At 42.0% G+C, this 19,636-nt stretch overlaps 2 protein-coding genes across 5 annotated transcripts; both read left to right on the top strand.

Annotated features, from left to right (window-relative positions):
• Positions 1-1,739: 1,739 nt before the first annotated feature.
• tp53inp2b (tumor protein p53 inducible nuclear protein 2b) lies at positions 1,740-9,662 on the top strand. 3 transcript variants are annotated; one of them, XM_084480362.1, is made up of 4 exons: positions 1,740-2,006; positions 4,168-4,561; positions 5,303-5,846; positions 5,959-9,662. In XM_084480362.1, the coding sequence occupies exons 2-4, from the start codon at positions 4,438-4,440 to the stop codon at positions 6,212-6,214; spliced, it is 924 nt and encodes a 307-aa protein (XP_084336488.1). In that variant the 5' UTR covers positions 1,740-2,006; positions 4,168-4,437; the 3' UTR covers positions 6,215-9,662. The 3 variants fall into 3 exon arrangements, with proteins under 3 accessions (XP_084336488.1, XP_084336490.1, XP_084336489.1); XM_084480364.1 differs by having other exon boundaries at positions 5,693-5,846; XM_084480363.1 differs by having other exon boundaries at positions 1,740-2,002.
• Positions 9,663-11,628: 1,966 nt separating this feature from the next.
• On the top strand, positions 11,629-19,020 carry ggt7 (gamma-glutamyltransferase 7). Of its 2 annotated transcripts, none has more exons than XM_084480101.1 (16): positions 11,629-11,817; positions 12,165-12,580; positions 12,704-12,930; positions 13,126-13,277; positions 13,365-13,482; positions 14,565-14,632; positions 15,138-15,211; positions 15,395-15,588; positions 15,796-15,883; positions 16,004-16,131; positions 16,463-16,551; positions 16,657-16,809; positions 16,945-17,059; positions 17,160-17,297; positions 17,409-17,508; positions 17,650-19,020. In XM_084480101.1, exons 2-16 carry the CDS (start codon positions 12,367-12,369, stop codon positions 17,823-17,825), a joined length of 2,034 nt encoding a protein of 677 aa, XP_084336227.1. In that variant the 5' UTR covers positions 11,629-11,817; positions 12,165-12,366; the 3' UTR covers positions 17,826-19,020. The 2 variants fall into 2 exon arrangements, with proteins under 2 accessions (XP_084336227.1, XP_084336228.1); XM_084480102.1 differs by having other exon boundaries at positions 12,365-12,580.
• Positions 19,021-19,636: the final 616 nt, after the last annotated feature.

Below are 19,636 nucleotides of genomic sequence, written 5' to 3' on the forward strand. Positions count from 1 at the left end.
GCATGTGTGGGTAAGTTGCTTAGCACCTGGTAACTGTATAGCACAAAACCCTTATCGTCTTGCTCTGAGTGAGCTCATGTTGCACCTGTGCATTTAGCTGTTGAGCTGGAGTCTCTCTCTAGAGATATATATATATATATATATATATATATATATATATATATATATATATATATATATATATATATATATATATATAGAGAGAGAGAGAGAGAGAGAGAGAGAGAGAGAGAGAGAGAGAGAGAGAGAGATATCTATATATATATATATAGAGTGAGAGAGAGAGAGAGAGAGAGAGAGAGAGAGAGAGAGAGATCTATATATATATATATATAGAGCGAGAGAGAGAGAGAGAGAGAGAGAGAGAGAGAGAGAGAGACTCCCACTTTCTCTGACTCCCACTCTCTCTCACCCTTATCTCTTTCGCTCTGGTGAGGTCACAAGTGTGATAAAAACAAGCAGTAAAATATGCTGAGTAAGTAGTCTGTCTGTGTATGTGTGTTTCCAAAGATATATTTATCTTTGGAAATAAATGCGTTGCTATTGGTGCTTATGACATTGACCACTCTTGCATAGTTAATAATAACGCACATAATAATCCCCCTCGCCCACCCCCCTTTCCGTCCACGTCCCAACAAACACACAAACCAAACCATACACACATTCTCTCTGCGCCGCAACGGACCTCCCATCCTCATGATTCACCAGTTAACTGTGTCTTTAAATAATGGGATACTGGTAGCGACGGATTATTTGTGGGACAGCCTGCACTGAATAATGAACACGCCAGAGGCTTTTCTATCTCCTACCCTCATTGGCTCCTCAAGTGCTGCATTCAGAAGATAAAGCGTTTCTCATTGGCTGGCCTGCTTTGACCGACACTCGGTGGGCCCAGCAGATGTGGAGTAGAAAATGGAAGACGGCGAGGGGGAGGGGAAAGTTATTATTTACAAAATTAAATTCAAAGCTACAATCCGACGATTGCACTACTGAGGCGCTATTATGTTTGTCAAGGAAGCTGCCATGGTTAATAACAAACAGTCAACGGTATATCATTTACATAGGAGGAACTATCCATCATCACCTAGCAATCAAATAAAGCCCCATGCTTGCTCAAACTATTTAATGTTTCCCAAGTAGCCTATGCAATAAACTACCGCGTAGAAGCAATATATTGTTCCATTGATTTAACTATGCATAACAATTATGTTATCAACGGATTGAACCAATTGAAGTAGGCTTAAATGGAAATGTACAATTTAGTAGTTGCCTTTATGTAAGCCTAATATCCGAAGCTGTGGTGGTTATGTGTTGAACTGGATCAATTCAGTTCACGATTTTGACAAAGAATGCAATAAATGTAACGATCCTGTTGCAAACTAACTTAACAATTACTCCATGAATTAAATTATCAACAAAAAACCCAACCCTTATATTCTCTGGTTCAACGACATCCCCCCGCACATCCGTTTACCCTCTCTCAGTCTATACCATAAACATCAGTTTTTAGACCCTGGAGATCCGTTTGTGGGAAAAGTCCGAGCTTCAATCTGGGTGCAGGGTGACAGCTCATTCCTCCCAACCCCCACTCGGTTGCCATAAGGAGGCCCGGTTTGCATCTTGTGTAATATTCTGATAGGTCGAACCGTGAAGGGGGCGGGGAAATGGGCGTTTCAGAGTGTATTGTGATCTCACAATCAGCTGTTTTGTACGTTCTACATTCTGATCCGAGGATCAGCTGGAGGCGGCAGTAAACAGAACAGAACGACGATCTGCAGGGAATAAACGAAACATAGGAAAGCTGCAGATGTTTTGATCTGAAGAGAAACGTCGGTGTAAAATATTACATGAAGTCCTTCTTCTGAGAAGAAAGCCTTTTATTTTTTTATTATAGTGTTTTAACTACCTCACTTAAAGGCTACCTAAAGCTATGCTTTACGAATTTTTGTCGTTTCTACTTTGTGTGTGAGATCACGTTTACAACTTGAAATATATTACAAAGGCAGGTAAGATGTTCCTTTTCCTTTTTGCTCGATTACGTTTGGTGTTGCATGATTATAGTCAGGTTGAGAGCTAAAGTGGTGTCAAACTACAACTGTTTGTGCACCCTTCTCGGGCCTAAAAATATATCCGATGTGGCCCACAAGCATAACACAAAACGCATACATAGACGACACAACATCAGCTGAGTATGCCTGTCGACAGTTGTTGACAGTCGACAGTCGCTGATGTGTTCATGGTTGCGTCGTGTAGGCTATGTGGATCAAGAGATTCGAAAGCTGTCGTCTCAAAGCAATGATGTATCTGAGATGCTTCAGTGATCTATATTCCAGGCTCTCAAAAGATAACAGCCGACCAATCCTTCTATTGGGATCGCACTGAATATTTATATTGTTCAAACAGGTCTTTGACGAGTGTTGCTGTATCACTCATAATATGCTCTAATTTCACAATCGAGCGATTACGTTATGGCTATGAAATTCAAATCCCCATGGCATTATCTATGTATTCCGTGATTGCTCTGCAGCTGAGCCAAACTGTCATTGCTTTGACCCTTAGCTGAAAGCTTACAGAGATAATTCATGGTTAACCTTAATAGCCTAAAGACTTGAATACAGGCCAGATTCCCCCCCCCCCCCCCCCCCCCCAAAGAAGTCTCTAGAATTTCTTTACATATAAAAACGTCAACATTGGCTGTCGGGAGCAGTGTTATTTCCAAGACAAATGTCAAGTGATTTCACTGTACATAGACAAATGCATCAATCGTATTATTCGGTATTATTCAACAGAGACAACGACGGGTAGTAGGGGTCTGTACTTTCGCCATCAAGCATAAATTCGTATCTTTTTTTCCTCTTGCTTTTTCCCTTTTTCTCTTGCCGCTCGGTGGGCTGACCATTATACTGTATATGAGGCAGAGCCTATCTTGCAGCTTCAGTGACGTGGATTTGTGTCGTCACTGAAGTCTTGTTTTTATTTTTCAGCCCCCCTCCCTTCCTGCGCACTCATGCTCCTCCCAGCCTTAAAGGGGCAGGCGGGGATCCTCTGAACAGAACTGGAGTTCAATAGGATTCTAGAGGGCTAAGGAGCAGGGAAATAAGAAACGTTGTTTCGATTATTTTAATGCATAGTTCGCTCATATTTTCAGAAATTCATCCGTAATTGATCCTACGACAATCAAACGACCTGAGTATTCTCTCGGAATAAGAGAAAAATGGAATTGAATTGCACTACTGCTTCTCTTCATACACTGTTCTGTATAGTTTCTACCTAACAGTTTAGACTTGACTACCTTCCAACATGGTCACATTACCTTTTGCAAGATAACTTAACAATAACTTAAAATAAATACTTTAGCAGAAGAAACCCCTGTAACAATGCATTATTTTATTCTTGGGAAACTATGCTCTATGCCTTAGGAACTAATCAACTTCCAGAGGGCGGAATTGCTTGCGGCATAGTTGACACTGCTCCTGAAGAGACTTGCCCTGTTGTCAGTGTCACCATGGCAACCAGTCAAATAATGGCAGGAAGTCTCACTTTTCAGACAAGCGTCCATGTACATCTCTTCTTTCCAACTCCCCAAACCACTCCACCAAACAGAATTTCACATACCCTTTTCTGACAGACAGGCTGTATTTATGGGCCTGTACAGCCCAGGACTGTTGAGACAGTTTTGTCTTGACCTCTATGTTATGTGTAACCCGAAACAGTTCCACCAGCTGTGTGCCATTACATCATCATGTTGGGATCTAGGCCAGGTCTTTTGCCTCATTTATTTCTGCCTATGGGCCTTTCTTATATGGTTTTCACCGTAACTCGACTTCCCTTCACTTTTGATTGGTCTCAATGACAACAAGAGCTAATTTTTGTGGGCCGATACACACTTTTATGCTACTTTACTTTGTCTTAAGACACAATGATTGTCAAAATTCAAGAAGGGATGGACAGTTTTCTAAATATTATTATTATTATTATTATTATTATTTTCCATCCAATGTTCTTTCAATGAAGGTAAATGTGTCTTCTGTTTGATTCGGCATTTGTTGTTGTATTGCGTTTAGCATGGGGCCATTATATTTCAGCGAATAGACAGCTGAGCGAAGGAATAGACAAACATCTCTTCTCCATAATAACAATCTTCCTCGTCCCCTCCTCTTTCTTCAGGCCTTTGCTTCAAAACCAAGTGAAACCTTACATTTGCACTACGGAAGCCTGCACACTCCTGTCCACCAAGCACAGGGATCCAACAGAGGAGCAAGCTTAGGAAACAAATTAAATAAATATATCAACCACAAGTAACAAGCAACAAAAGCGGTCAATAAATAAGACCAAAAAAAAATAAGCAAGAAGGCAGCTACAGCTTTGTTTAGCGGATCAAAACCCAAGAGACGTCAGAAGGCCCGGGTCCATCGGACAGCAGGGAGAGCAGCAGCCATGTTTCAGCGCCTGAGCAGTCTGTTCTTTGGAGAGGTGGAGGAGGTGGCCGCTGAGCTAAAGGGGGAGAACCCCTGTGTGACGGAGGCCGACGAGGAGGGCTGGATGATGGTCAACTTGCCTGGTGAGTCCCCCCTCCCACCACCCAAGCCCTTTCAATTCAGCCAGCATCCACCCACCACCACAAGGCTGGAGGGGTCCTTTGAAAGCAAAGGTCAAAGCCACCACACGTTTAAAAAAAGCTATTGATGGAGTGACGGAAAGGGGTGAATAACAGATTTTAATTTGGAGGAGTGCTAACTCACACTATTGCTACCATTGGGTCAGTGTTGTCTCTCTCTGGTGATGGAAATGGATGTGATTGTCTGTGAATATCCACCTCTCCCCTCTTTGTTTATGATCACAATCATGACAAAGGTAATATATAAATATATTTGCATAAATGTGCAAATAATGTTTTAGGTCCCTTTTGAGTAAAAAGCCATTTTAAGGATCTTTGCAGTTTAAACATACCTCTCAAGACAAACATTATGTCACGGACATAACAAGGAGGAGCTTAGAGGGTACACATATGTACACTAATGATATGATTCTTACGTATATGTTCTGTGTTGTGTCCTTACCCAATCCTCCCCCTACCAATTTTTATTCATACAACCTCACATTCCCCACACTGGTTTGTGTGTGTGTGTGTGTGTGTGTGTGTGTGTGCGTGCGAACGTGCCCCACTTTAAAATTGTCCCCTCATGCCCCGCATGGCTTTCTCAAACCTTATGCATCAAATTATGCAATACGCCCGCCCTCCCCTAAACACCATCCCCGATTGGTCAAACCATCCCTGATCTGACACTCGTCGTGCTCTCAGTGGAAGCTGATTGCACAATCCCGCTTGAGGGTGAGCGGGTGGTACAATCATGTCCGGGCAACGTACAACCGAACAGTCAGGACAACATGCAAACGACACTCGCAAAGACCGAGTGGCCCCGCCCACCTCTCAAGCGTCGCAGGACACACAGGGGCCGGGCGCAAGAGCTCGTCACACCGCTAGGCCCGTGTGCCAAGTCCCGCCCCTGGGTCTCGGGGGCCTCGACGCCCGGGACCCTGTCCAGACGGGCCGCAGGGTCGGCGCTGTCCGCCTCCCCCGGTTCCGGGCGTGAATGTGGCGGCGGTGGGGGTGGTAGCAGTAGCGCAGGCTCGGAAAGAGGCTGCATGGATGAGAGTTGGTTTGTCACCCCTCCCCCCTGTTTCACTGCAGAGGGCGCCACCGCGGAGGCCAGCCCCATGGAGGACCTGCTCATCGAACACCCCAGCATGTCCGTCTACGTCTCCCCCAGCAACCTCTCCATGGTCTCCAACGGCAACCTTTCCGTGGTGGGCGAGGAGAGTGTGAGCCTGGCAGGCAGCATGAGGTAGGAGCTCGAACCGCCTTGAAACACACAATCATGGCGTCTCTTTGATCAGCGCATTAACCCCCCACCCCCCCCCCCCCCCCCCCCCCCTTCCCTCCTCCCCCTACTGCAGCCGGGTAGCCGACCAGCCCGCCGCTCCCGCCATGCCCACCAGGGCGAGCCGTGGAGCCGCCGCCCAGGCCGGAGCCCTGGCCAAGGTCACCCAGGTGGCACGGGTCCAGCGCGGCAAGGCACGCATCGAGAGGCGCCACCTGGGTCGCAACCGCATCCAGCGGCAGAACCGCGTCAGGGAGCAGGTTCCTCGCCATGCCGCACACGCCAGAAACACCTTCCTACACCAGCCCGGAAACCGCAGCGTCTGCCACTAGTCCTCGCCGGGGAGGGCCGTTTACTCTGAAGGCATTTCTAGATCATAGTCACACTTAGGATACGCATACATGCTGTACAAGGTCATTCGCACACAGAAGATGGGACATCAACACGTTTCACCTATACAAAACAACAAATATAAATATGAATGGCCCCAGACTTTCACAAAATAGGACTATATTAATTTTAATCATTTTTATTTTATTTGATCCCAGACATATTGTATAGAATTGGTTGTAGTAGTTATAATTATTTAAAAAAAACAACTAAGGGTGTACTTTCTCTGTTAATCAGAATTAATTTTGTTAAGTAAAAAGTAAAATACATAAGATCGAATAATGTAATGTTATGTTGAGTTCTAATGGGTTTGTACCAAAACCTCATTCTCTTTTTGTTTGTGAGAAGGAAGTAAGAAGGATGTACCACTATGCAGCAAGTGAGGAGGAAATTGCCAGAAATGTGCTTCTCTTGTGTTGGACTTGCCTCTTGATGATCATGATAGTATATCAAGTCCTATTAGAAAAAGAGAAGCTGAGATGAAAAAGAGGTAGTCAAATTCCTAATCTGAAACAACCGTTGGCATTTCCCCTCTTATCGCTGTTTGAAAGATATAAGCAAAGTAGAGGATGGGAAGAGGATGAACAAAAACACAATAAGTTGGTTGATAGTTAGTTGATACTGAAAGAGGGGTGTGTGGTTAGATAAGGTAGATAAAGTAAGTGTATTGTGGCTCTCTGTGCAGCCTATGAGTTAACAAACTTTTTACTGAGTCAGTGTGATCTCACTATAGGAACCAGCAAGTGGCATAGGATTAATAACAATAACAACCAGCACATTAATAAGGTGGTTCTAAAACATAATAACTAGCATGATGTAAGAGACGTATAAGATATACTTGACAAAAGCTACGACCAAATGTAAGGCTTGTGGCATGCCAGGGGGCTACAGTGTAGGGCAGGGAAGAGGAGGTCCAGAGTGGTATGGAAGGCAGTTTTGTAATATTGTTTTCTGTTCATCATCTTTTATTCAGACATCATTCTTCCTCCGTCGGATGTCCAATGATATTCAAAACGTAACATATTCTTTCCCCCTGAGAAACACAGAAAGTACACTTTTAATTCACGTTATTTTAACCGAATGAACTGAAAAATAATACATCTATGAGGAAGGTGCTTCCAGAGAGAAATACAATACATTTTTTTTTAAAAGCCCAGCACATGTCATCCCAGTGGTGCGCATGTGTTGTGAATAGTGTGACATCCATGACAACACCAAAAGAAACGGCTAAGATTTACTAACTGCACCTCTTACCACTGCAGAGTAACACAATGCTTAGAATAACGACGATGAGAAGAAACATGAGATTATCCGTCCCTAACACACACACACACACACACACACACACACACACACACACACACACACACACACACACACACACACACACACACACACAGAAATAACATATGATCAGGCTGTCCTTCATTTGTGACAGGCTCTCTCTCTATTTTTTCTTTTGCACTTTTGGCCTCTCTATTCTTTCACTCTCTCTTTCTCTCTTTCTCTTGTTTTCTATCTCTCCATTTCTCTTTCACAAACGCACACCTTTTTGGCTCCTTTCTCTCTCTTACAGCACATTTAGCCGTAACAGTGTCCACCTTAAGACCTAGCTAACTGATATATATTCAAACAACAATAGTAAACGATGGTGCTGAAGTGTATATGAATATATACCAATGTAAATTATTTGAGACATGGATGTAAGTTTGCACTGTTATACATTTTGTGAGTCAAATTTATAGTTGTGTGCAGTGTGCTTGTTGATTTATTTTCAGTTTTTTTTCTTTTAATTAAACTGTCTGTAAGAGAGAATGTTTCATGACATGCTAAGTCTAAAAAACTAACAAAAAAAGATTATATATGGACAAAGGTATTTTATTTGTCTCTGTAAATAACCTGTTATGCTCCTATATGTCAAGCCTGTCATGATTTCAGTCCACATAGGGGTTTCCAACATGACTGATGGGAATCCACTCTCTGCCTCACCTCTACTATCTATTTCCATGGCCAAAAGTGGGTTTCACTCCACTTTCAAGTCCTGCATTGAGCTTCGGGAACATGGCTAGGTTCACAGTATTTGTGCCATAAGCAACCACTGCCCCCTAGTGGATGACAGACAAAACTACAATAGGGCTCCTGCTGTTGTGGAAGCGATGGTAGAGGATTCGTTGACATATTGATTGAGTTTCGAGGATTCCTTCAGCTAGTTTTGGAAATGACCGGCCCTTTCCAGTTCTTTTGAGACAGATATATTTTATTTTACCTCGTCATCACAATCCACAAACTTTAAAATAATGCCAATTTTCCTTTAAATGGTTTTATTCAGAATAATTTACAATATAATTATTAATATTATATATATTTCTTTCCTGTAGTTTATGAATGTGTCATGTGTCTCAACAGTCCAGTGGCTCAGTGGGTTTAACACTGATGTACACGCCCACACCCTCAAAGATCTCCATTATTATTTTTGAGGCTGCCTTAATCCCTGAGAGGGTTTCTATCCTGATTGTGCCTCGGAGGTTAACTAGTTGTGCCTGGGGTGTATGAACAGAAAGCTGTCACACAGAAAGAATGAAAAAATCAAAGGCAAAGACGAGGAGAGATCACAAGTGGGCGTGGGTGCTTTTTATCATCAGAGAGATCCTACTATGTTCTGTTTTATTCATTTCTTTTCCCTTTCTTTTCCCCCTTCCTCACCAATGTAATGTTAAAAAAGGGCGTTGTGTGCAGTGTGGTGTTTGTTTAGTGAAAGGCTAGGTTCTGTCATCCAATACTACGGGGAAGAAAGCGTGGGGTCACAAGTGGGTTGAACCAATGAGGTGGGAGAGATGTGTGTGTAAAGAGAGGAAGAGAAGGTCAGAGGTAGATCATATTCAAACATAAGTATCCGCAACAAAATAAATCAAATTAAAAAACATACAATGGAGTAAGCTTGTAGTTTACAATATAGTTATTAGAAGAGTTGTTCACATTGTAAGATGTTTTGAAAAATAAAAGGGTTGAATGTCTGGGGAGTTTTATATATGTATGTTGTGCCCTGAAATGACGGCAGCTTCAAAACATGTTGGGGTCTACACCCATGTCACATCTAAAAGAGTACACATCTCCCCAATAAAAAAGCGATAAATAGACCTATAAAATTGGTGTATCTGATATCTATGGTGATTGTGCCTTTCACTATTTCTGCATGGTTTTTGTGATGCACTGAACTTCCCTTGACCCCAAAGGACAGTCGTCCATTGACAGACGAGACCTATGCAAAACCAACGGATGGGGTTTTCAAGCATCCATTTAGAAAATACAGGTACCCACCAAAAAAAAAGAGAAACTAAAGAAAATTTAACAAAAACAAAACAACAATAAATACTCAAGCTCAAATCTGAATTGTGTCGCTTTATTTTTGTTGAATCTGTCCATCTTTCTGTCTATCCATCCATCCATCTATCCAGTGTAGATTCTAGCTATTAGGCAGCCTGTTTAGATCGGGCCTGGGTCAAAAAGTCCCAGACCTGGTGGTCATTGAAATTCACAAGAAATTTGCCCCTCAAATTCCACTCATTTTCTGAAAACTTGGCAAGCCCCCATAAGTTCAGAAACGGCCTTGCTCCACCCACCATCCATTCACCCACTTTCCTTCCTTGAACCTCTGCTTGAAAGGAATTCAGTGAGTACCTTCTGGGACTGCACAGCAATCTTATGCTGTACAGGAGCACCCCGTTTGGTGGATAAATAATAGGGGTGTAACGATACGCGTATTCGTACCGAAAATTTTCGGTATAGGTTGTTTTGATGCTCGTTTCATTTTGGTACGTACCAAAAAAAAAAAAGTATTGTATGTATTATTATTTTTTAAGTTTTTATTGATTATCACACACTCTGTGAGTGTCTTGTCTTGTGCTGATGTTTTGTGATGAGGACCACAATGGAAATAAGTCCTGGACTTAATTGTGTTTTTATCCTCAATTGTATTTGGTGTATCATTTAAAGGCATTTGTTTGATACAATTTAATAAATCAAATCAAAATCAAATTGTTCAATAAAAATAAAATAATAAAAACTGCTGTACCGAAAAACATACCGAACCGTGACTTAAAAACGACGTATGTACCGAATCGTGACTTTTGTGTATCGTTACACCCCTAATAAATAAACTTGGACTTTGACTATCAACAACCCAACCGATTCTAAAACCCTGTCAATCAACTTCCCGTTTCTTGACACTCTGTTGCAGAAAATAAACACATAGCCTACATACTAAACAAATATTTGGCCTGAACAACGCTAATTTGAGAGTTTTCCTGAAGAAGAAAGCTTAAATTTTGAGAGGAATTAAATACAAACAGACCATTAAGACATGGTTCTAATGGTAGATTGAGTACGATTTTTCTTGATAATAGATCCCGTATTCTTCTAATGGTGCCAACATTTCTTTATATGGCCTACTGTATGACCTACTGTAACACCTCCTATTACACATACCTGTAACAATACATTGAGTCTACTATAATGGTTTCTAATGTCTTCTTGTGTTCTCTGCATTTTCACTAGGACCCTTTTCCTTTGCCTTATTCTTTTTTTTATTCTATTTATTTCTTTATTTCTATCTCGTAATGTCTCCTGCGTCGCGTACAGACCTGTACAGTAGATTTGTCCAAAAAAAAGCAGAATCTATTTTATCAGCAAATGGTCATCCTCTTCATCCTGAGTTTCAGTTGTTACCTTCTAAGTCACGTTTCAGATTCCCTGCTGTTAAAACCTATAGACACTCATTTGTTCCCAGTGCCATTTCTCTACTGAACTCATATTTTGGAGCTCTGGGCTGACATCATGGTGTTTTTGGTGCACAGTGTGAGGTATGATTTTCTGCTGTATGAAGGTACTCCATGGAGAGCAGAAAGTGTTTCCTGTTTTAATTTTTTATTTATTTGATACATAGTATTTATTATTATTATTATTCTTATTTACATGGATTTACATGGATGTCATGCAGGGATGCTTATCAGCATGCCTGTATACACACTGCACTACAGTATCTGCATGTATGTTTTCTTCACCCATTGGGTGCCCCCAGTGGTCTGTCATGTTGTACTTTCTGTCCTATGTTGTCTATTGATGTCTTGCTGCAAACCAAATCGCCCTTAGGGGGCAATAAAAGTAAGTAAGTATTTCCTCATCTGTCTCTATGCCGCTCTGACAACGTTGCCCCTGGCAACCGATAGCCGTGAATGCCATCATGGCGGACGGGCTCAAACCCCTCCCCTCCCCTCCCCAAAAATCACGTGACTCCTCATTCTCAATAGCCTACCTGTAACAATACATTGAGTCTCTGTACCTCTAACACCTCCAGAGCGTGATTGGCCTGTACTGTAGGTTTCCACGCCTCGACATCATGTCAGTGCGTCTTTAAGGCGGTGACGTTTCCGTCCTGACGTCATGGATCCGATAGCTTGTGATTTGCGAGACAAATTCTCCTGAATTCACCTGCTTTACCAATAAAGGCTGCTTTCGCGCTGTCGGAGGAGGCTTGCTTTTCGAGACGGTAAGAGCGTCTGATGAATGGACAGTGTACATCATCGCGTGGTTCGACTTGTGTTTCAAGTGGTAAATTATGTAATAGTTGTGCATTACCGAGTGTCGTCTTTAAAAAAGTATCAAATGCGCACTACCTCGAAAAAATGATGTCAACTGTTCATTTGTTGAAAGGGAATGGCGTACATTCCCATTTAAATGTTTCATTTGTCGCTATGCCTTTTTGCTGTCTATTTGCTGTCGTGTTTCAACAGCAGATCGGCGTGGCTGACTGTCATGACAAACAAACATGCGGGCAAGAAGTGGCTTTAAAGAGTCTGTTGCCTCTGCAAAATGTTCTGTTTTCGACCTCCACAGATGTTGCACATGGATCTTCCAAACAATATGCATCATCATCATCATCATCATCATCATCCGATGAAACATTTAGTGTCTGGATTCAGCAGTGTCTGATCAAGAGCGGTGGCCTATACCATTCTCCCCTGGCAGAATCATAATCCTGTAATAACATTCCATCTTCTCATAGCAGTTGCATATTTGTATTTGTCTCAAACTAGTCATGTACAATCCGGCAGTCGAAAATGCAGGGTATCCAAGTGGACCTATAGCAGATAAAGACGCAAATCAGGAGACAACTTTAGGCAGTGCGTATTCACCGGTCGACTACATGAGCATCACAAGCTTCCCTCGGCTGCCAGAGGACGAGGTGCTCTCTGGAGAAAACACGCTCAGATCTCGCAAAGATGATGACTGCCTCAGCGACCAAGATACAGGTCAGAGCATTCCCGGCCATACTATTTTTGTCTGCATTCCCGACTATGACAATAGTTCCATTTGCATTGCAATGATCTACTTCATGGTGATCTTTTGATTTGTTCAAACACAATTTTCCACAGACCCAGATGGGTTTTTGAAGTCTGCACGTCTACAGCGTCTCCCGTCGTCGGCCTCGGACCTGGCCAGTCATGACATCTCGCCCCTTCAGGAGACCACCGTGGACCCCTTAGCAGAAGGCTGTGCCTGCCAGCGGGATGGACTGACGGTCATCATCACTGCGTGTCTCACCTTCGCTACAGGGGTCACCATGGCTCTCATCATGCAGATATACTTCGGAGACCCACAGGTGTGCACCCATCTCGCTATCTTTCTGTCGCTTTTTCTGTCCCGTCATTGAACACGTTCTCTCATTTTGCCTTGAATGTTTTATTTTGCCTTGAATCGTATCATTTGACACACACACTCACAGTTAACTACCAGTATTCCTTTAAACATCTTTTCCCCTCCCCCCCTCCCCAACGTCCTCTCCTGCTATTTGTAGATCTATAACCAGGGGGCAGTGGTGACTGATGTGTCCCAGTGCACGTCCCTGGGCTTTGACGTCCTGGCCAGGCAGGGATCCAGTGTGGACGCGGCCATCGCTGCCGCCCTGTGTCTCGGCGTCGTCCATCCGCACACATCTGGGATCGGCGGGTGAGTTCCACCGATTGTATTCTTTTGACCGACAACGGCACAATGCAACAGCAGTTTAACACGTTTCTGTGTGAACGTGCCGTGCAGCGGCGGGGTGATGCTGGTCCACGACATCCGGAACAACAAGACGCAGGTGATTGACTTCCGAGAGACTGCACCGTCGTTGCTCAGTGAGGAAATGCTGGAGGCAGACTTCAAGTTAAAGGTAGGCTACTGTGTTCCTGTTTTACTCTTGCATCTAACCACATTATCATAGAGCATGGGAAAGGACATGTCTTACTTGCTTCATTGTAAGTATAACAAGTAAAACAGGATTTTGTTATGGGGAAAGAGGGAGGAGGAATGTAAATTGATCCTTGAGGATTTCTTTGGATTATGCACAGTTGTCAACACCCATAGGGTTGCTAGCTAGCTGTGCAGTAGCTCCTTGCAAACATTGTATGGTGGGGGGAAGTGAAATAATATGCCTGCCTTCATAGCCTTCACACAAGTTGGGCTGTAGAGGACATTAACATATTTTTTGTATTTGGCATAGGTAAATGTCATGATGATAAATATGCTTTACAAGTTCATAAGCTTAGTTGGATCATTCATGGTTGATTTTATTTTCAATGAGCCTTTTTAAATACCTTAACAATGGCTGATGAGATGTCCAGTATATGTCTGGTCCCAACATATAGTGAGAGATTGCAATTTACAACAAAATAAATGGCTTCTTCATGGATCGGATAAAGAGAGGGCAAATTTGAGGAAAGAGGTCAAACTGCAAATGAAGAGGTCCAAATTACAGTATAAAGACAGAATAATCAAACCAATCCATATGTTGTTTGGATAGTTGCATGGAATTAGCAGATGCCCTAAATGGATCTTGCTTGAGATTTGACAAGTGCCTTGACATTACTGCCACACTCACGAATGCCAGAGGGTCGCAGCCATATTGAAAATATGGCGGTTTGCCGGTTGAGCAAGTAAAATTGCTGACAGTCTGGCCGGATTCGTCGGGTGAGATATCCTGTTTAGCCTGTCCACAGGGCTTGGTATGAAGTCATTTGAGTGGCTCGTCTAGCAGCAGTTGATCACTAAGGTTGAGTGTTTATTAAATCCTCTGCAGCTGCTTATGGAGCTCACAGGGGGGAAGGCGCCACAGTCACTGTACAAATACAATTACATGTACACATTATTGAGTAATGTATTTGATATTTATCATGCCCCAGTGAGATATTAAATGACGAACTGAACTGTATACAACCCTAGTCAGTGACTGTTTTCCTGTTGCTGTTCCTATAGCCCGGCCTGCTTGTGGGCGTACCGGGCATGCTCAGTGGGATGCACGAGGCTCACCAGCTCTATGGCAGGTACTGAAACTCACTTAGGGAAGAAAGAGTCCTGTAGTGTGTGTTTTGTTCCTGTTTACGGGACAATCCATTTCTGGTTTTTCCTGTCCTTGCGTCCCAAAAGGTTAAACCTTCATTGTTTTGGCACATTTGTGCTTCTTAGTTTTAGATTACCATGTTGTGCTAGAAATTGGCTCATGCTAGATAATGGTGTAAGATACAACACACGGTTGAGGGTATCTCTCAGTTGTAGGCACTCTGTAATTAGAAGCTATGCTCTGGTGAACATGCAATGTAAACCTCTCCCTGTAGTGTCAGTGTGTAATTACATTAATACTATGCAATTATTCAGCCAGATCTAATGCATCAGCTGTCAAGGCAGTGAGCAAATCACACTTTCTTGCTTGTTTGCCGCATTAAAGAGGATAAGTCTTATTTCATGTTAGATTGTGTCATTGATTGATGACAGGCCATTGATTTAAGTATTGTTAACCCAGTGAAACTTGAATGACCTTTGCAATTTCAGATTGGCATGGAAGGATGTGGTGACATTGGCAGCAGACGTGGCCAGAAATGGCTTCAACGTTAGTCATGATTTGGGTGTGTAGTCACTTTGTACTAACCAGTGAACGTTATTGTTTGCTATATTGTTTGCTATTTCTCTTCTAATGGCCCCACCTAAACTTTATGTGGAAAAGGTGTATTACAGTTCTTATTTTGTATGTAGATATCAAAAGGGAAGATTTTGTTTGGCAAATTTTGACATTTTGTTTTTCTCCATAGCTGAAGCTTTAGCTGCAGTTAAGAACCAGAGCATGTCCGAAGCGTTCATGAGGATGTTCCTACCCAACGGCCAGCCTCCCCTCTCAGGCTTGTTCACCCGACGTCTCGATCTGGCAGCCATCTTGGATGAGATTGCCTCAAAGGGGATCTCTGAATTCTACAGTGGAAACCTGACGCAAGAAATGGTTGCTGCTGTGAGTCTGTGCTGTAGCTTTTCTCCCCATAGAAATCAGTGATTCTATTCCTATTTATGACCGTTGTTTAGGAACACCTTTTGCATCCAGACCCTTGTGCAATTACTGACTGGGGTTCGGGTTCTACATCCAATTTTTTTTAATGAATGTGGCTAAACAGAAACAGACAACGATTGATTCACACGCACCATGATATATTTTCAAAAGGTTCAAGCAAGGGGAGGAGTGGTGTCTGAAAATGACTTTTCAACCTACAGCACAGCTTTAAGGCAGCCAGCTGAGGTCGTCTATCAAGGTAAACACCAGCTCTGATAACGTATGTAAATAAAAATCGTTGACTCATTATTTTAAGGCGTTTCCCAGTGGACTCGTACGACCTCATCTAACACCATGCTTATGTCTTGTTGTTGTGCAGGACACCAGGTAATGGCGGCCCCAGCCCCACATGCTGGCGTGGCCTTGATCACAGCTCTCAACATCCTGGAAGGTTACAACATTACGAACCAGGTGCCCAGGAATAGCACCTACCACTGGATAGCAGAGGTAACATTATATGTATTCACATGAATGTGGCAAAAACAAAATACTTTGGTCACCAGATAAGGCCAGTCAAAATCTTGTTGTGGCTCACAATAAATAGTGAAAGGGTGAATGAATATCATTGTTTTGAATTAAACCGTTTTAAAATGCTTAATTAGACCAAATGTCAAATTCTTCAGTAAAATCAGGGCAATTAGATTGATCCAATACACCAAATAATGTATTGTTGTGTATGTGATGAGAAGGTACTGTTGAAGGATAGTGCAAGTACTTGAATGATAATTTAGTGATTTTTTTTATTTTTTTTATTTTTTTTTTCATGGCCCTCCCCAAGTCAGTGAAAATAGCACTGGCTCTTGCAAGTGGACTGGGGGACCCCATGTACAACGGTTCAGTCTTGGAGGTAGTGTCCGAGATGCTGAGGTAGGTTCTCCTTGGTTTGCTTGGTTAATCATGCATAGTTTTGACGGTAATATTCATAGGTACATACTTAATTTATATTTTCATATGTTTTGTTCTTCTTGCCAGTAAGACCCAGGCCGCCCGACTTCGGGACATGATCAATGACACACAGGCGTTCCCTGCTGGTCATTACACACCCTCATTTGCGATGGAGGAAGAAGGAGTGGCGAGCCAGGTTATGGTCATGGGGCCTGATGACTTCATAGTGTCCGTCATGGGGTACTGATGAGCTTCAGCTGCTTCTAGCTATCTACTTTGGTTGGGGTTTAAATTATGCCATCCGTGGAAAAAAAGAACAACTATTATTATTAGTTTCTATTTGCATTTTTATGTTTCAATTCTGTTTTTGTGTAGCTCCGTGAACAAGCCATTCGGAAGTGGGATACTTAGTTCTTCAGGAATCCTTTTGAATAGCCAGATCCTGGCCTTTTCCTGGCCTAATAAAACACAGACGTCAGAGCATAACCCAGTAATGATAACATTTACGTATTTCCCTAAACAATTCACTCAACCAAACTCCTTGAGCAATCTGTAATGTTTCGGTACATCATCTGTCCTGGTAATTGTAGCACAACAACATCGAGCCTGGAAAGAGGCCCATGTCCTTTCTGATGCCCACAGCTGTCAGACCTGCAGTGGGGATGTGTGGCACCTATGTAGCCCTGGGATCCTCCAATGGAGAGAGGGCCCTCAGCAGCATTACACAGGTTATACACTCGCTTACAGGATTGAATACATCAATGCCCAAGTCCAATACTATTGGCTCGTTTGATTGTGACATATTTCCTGGTATCTGCGACTGTCTTCTGATCTCATAGGTGCTGATGAATGTGCTGTCGTCCCGTAAGAACTTGAGTGACAGCTTAGCATATGGAAGACTCCACCCACAATTACAGCCAAACACCCTTTTGGTGGACTGTGAGTATGAACTTTATGAATGTTTGTAGAACCTAAACACGTCCAATGTTCAGATTATTGGTGTTTTCTCAGTCAGTAGAGAATTGTTTATTTTAATTCAAACTTTCCATCCTGAATTTTATGTATCTTCATTCAATCCAGCCGAGTTTCTGGAGGAGGATGTCTTGGTCCTACAGGCCAAAGGTCATGAGGTGAAGAGGACGGGTGTCTTGTCACTGGTGGAGGGCACCAGGAGAACCAATGATCTCATTATTGGGGTGAAGGACCCTAGGAGTGCAGATGCTTCCGCTCTCACCATGTCTATGAACATGCCCTAGACCTAGCCTTACTCGGGAGATGGAGGATGTATTCAAATGCTACAAAGATAGTTTTACCTTAGCTAAAATGCACATTTAAAGGTTTTCATGCCGGGAGTTTAATTATTCCTGGGCTAGGGGCCCAGAAGGAGGTGAAATGCTGGCTAGTCAATTAGCAAACAAGGACATCTCCTTTTTTAGAAAACGAATCAAGGCTAATGATCAAAGAGTCAAATTATATTTTGTTGATATGGCCGCAGCCAAACAATATCCAGGGATGTTAGCGGAAACCTTTGTCTCTACACACTACTTGACGGTCCTAGGTCACAATAACCCACAGTAAGACTTCCTTTCCTGGGTATTATAGTGAAACTCATAACACTGACAGACACAGCAATTTGCCATTGTGTATATGTCAACAATGCAGTTCATTTGGAAGAAAGGGTAGAGCCATGGTTGGAATTGGAATTTTATTTCCAACAGCAGCTACAATGAAAGATGTGACGCGTGTCAAACTATTTTCAATCACCAACATACACTAAACACATTTCTAGCATGTGTTCTTTCCAAGACATTGTTTCAGAATTAATAAATGACTAAAAAAGGATGTTAAGGTATCCAATTTTGGTTTGGCATCAAACATAGACCATCGGTTGAGAAGAGAAGTAAAATCAAAAGACAAAGTTTAAAATGTATCAAATAAATGTATACAAATATTCAATAAATGTTGGATGCTACACATGCTTTGAATGTGGACTGTACCTTTTAGTGAGCGCAATCAGAACTTTCTTTGGACCACTTTAATAATTATTTTATGGATAGATCAAATCGATACTATTAAGTTTTGTTTTTATGTAGTTGGGGGAGGTCGTTTCTTATTAGCAGTTGTAAATTAAATGCATTTAAATGTTGGTTTTAAGAAAAACTACTGTGCATGGTTTCATTCACTTTAAATGTTTTATTTTATTTTTTATAAGAAATACATAGTGATCCGTGTAAATGATTATCATTTTTTTATGTGAGAACATACATTTTTTGTTACATTCTGAAATACATTTGTTTTTCATTATTCCTTGTAGTTACAATCAATATTGTCTTGTACACAATTGGTAATATAATTATTGCATTGTAAAGTTAACTTCTGGAAATATCAATGCTGTCTTTCTGACCAAACACATCCATAGTTGTTTTTGCGAATGGTGTTTGTTGCACATAATCTGTTGATTCTTGTTGCCTTCACTTTAGAATAAGTTGTCTTAAAATACCTATTTGGACATGCAGCTCATGTTTGCATTATTTATTATTCTTGTATTTGATTTTGATCAAAAGCAAGCTTATGCCCAAAATAAAATGTTTGCACACTGTTTAAGAGCAATGTTTATTTCCCCCATTTCTCAAAAAGCCAAACACTTTGAAGCATCTTTAAAGCTGTTGACTAAAATAAAACAATATTTATATTGTTCTTGTGTATAGACGATTTTTTATAATAGGCCTAACGTTGTCCAATAATGACTTGGCTAAATTTAGCCTTTTTATAAATGTAGGAACGAATGACTTATGCTTTCTTTTATTGATTGAAGTACATTTCAAAGTAATCATTGGTGGATGTTGGACAATTAAACGTCTTGTATGCTTGTCTGGTGGTAGGACCTCTGAACCTGACGTGCTAGGATCCTATCTGACCTGCTAGGAACCTAACTGACAGCTAGGAACTTATCCAATTAGGAGCTTTCCTGCCGGGCTAGGAACCTACACAACAAGGGACCTTAGTGTGGGGCTAGGAGCCTACACAACAATTGAAGGGACCTTCGTGTGGGGCTAGGAGCATACAC

This window comes from Micromesistius poutassou, assembly GCF_964030765.1.
Source record: "Micromesistius poutassou genome assembly, chromosome: 15".
Taxonomy (NCBI): domain Eukaryota; kingdom Metazoa; phylum Chordata; class Actinopteri; order Gadiformes; family Gadidae; genus Micromesistius; species Micromesistius poutassou.

Excerpts from the sequence above, each read along its gene's own strand:
- tp53inp2b (XM_084480362.1), top strand. The coding sequence starts at position 4,438 with ATGTTTCAGCGCCTGAGCAGTCTGTTCTTTGGAGAGGTGGAGGAGGTG. Across the intron at positions 4,562-5,302 it reads GATGATGGTCAACTTGCCTG|TGGAAGCTGATTGCACAATC; the intron begins GTGAGTCCCCCC and ends TCGTGCTCTCAG. Across the intron at positions 5,847-5,958 it reads AGCCTGGCAGGCAGCATGAG|CCGGGTAGCCGACCAGCCCG; the intron begins GTAGGAGCTCGA and ends CCCCTACTGCAG.
- ggt7 (XM_084480101.1), top strand. The coding sequence starts at position 12,367 with ATGTACAATCCGGCAGTCGAAAATGCAGGGTATCCAAGTGGACCTATA. Across the intron at positions 16,810-16,944 it reads TTCATAGTGTCCGTCATGGG|CTCCGTGAACAAGCCATTCG; the intron begins GTACTGATGAGC and ends GTTTTTGTGTAG. Across the intron at positions 17,298-17,408 it reads CCCTCAGCAGCATTACACAG|GTGCTGATGAATGTGCTGTC; the intron begins GTTATACACTCG and ends CTGATCTCATAG.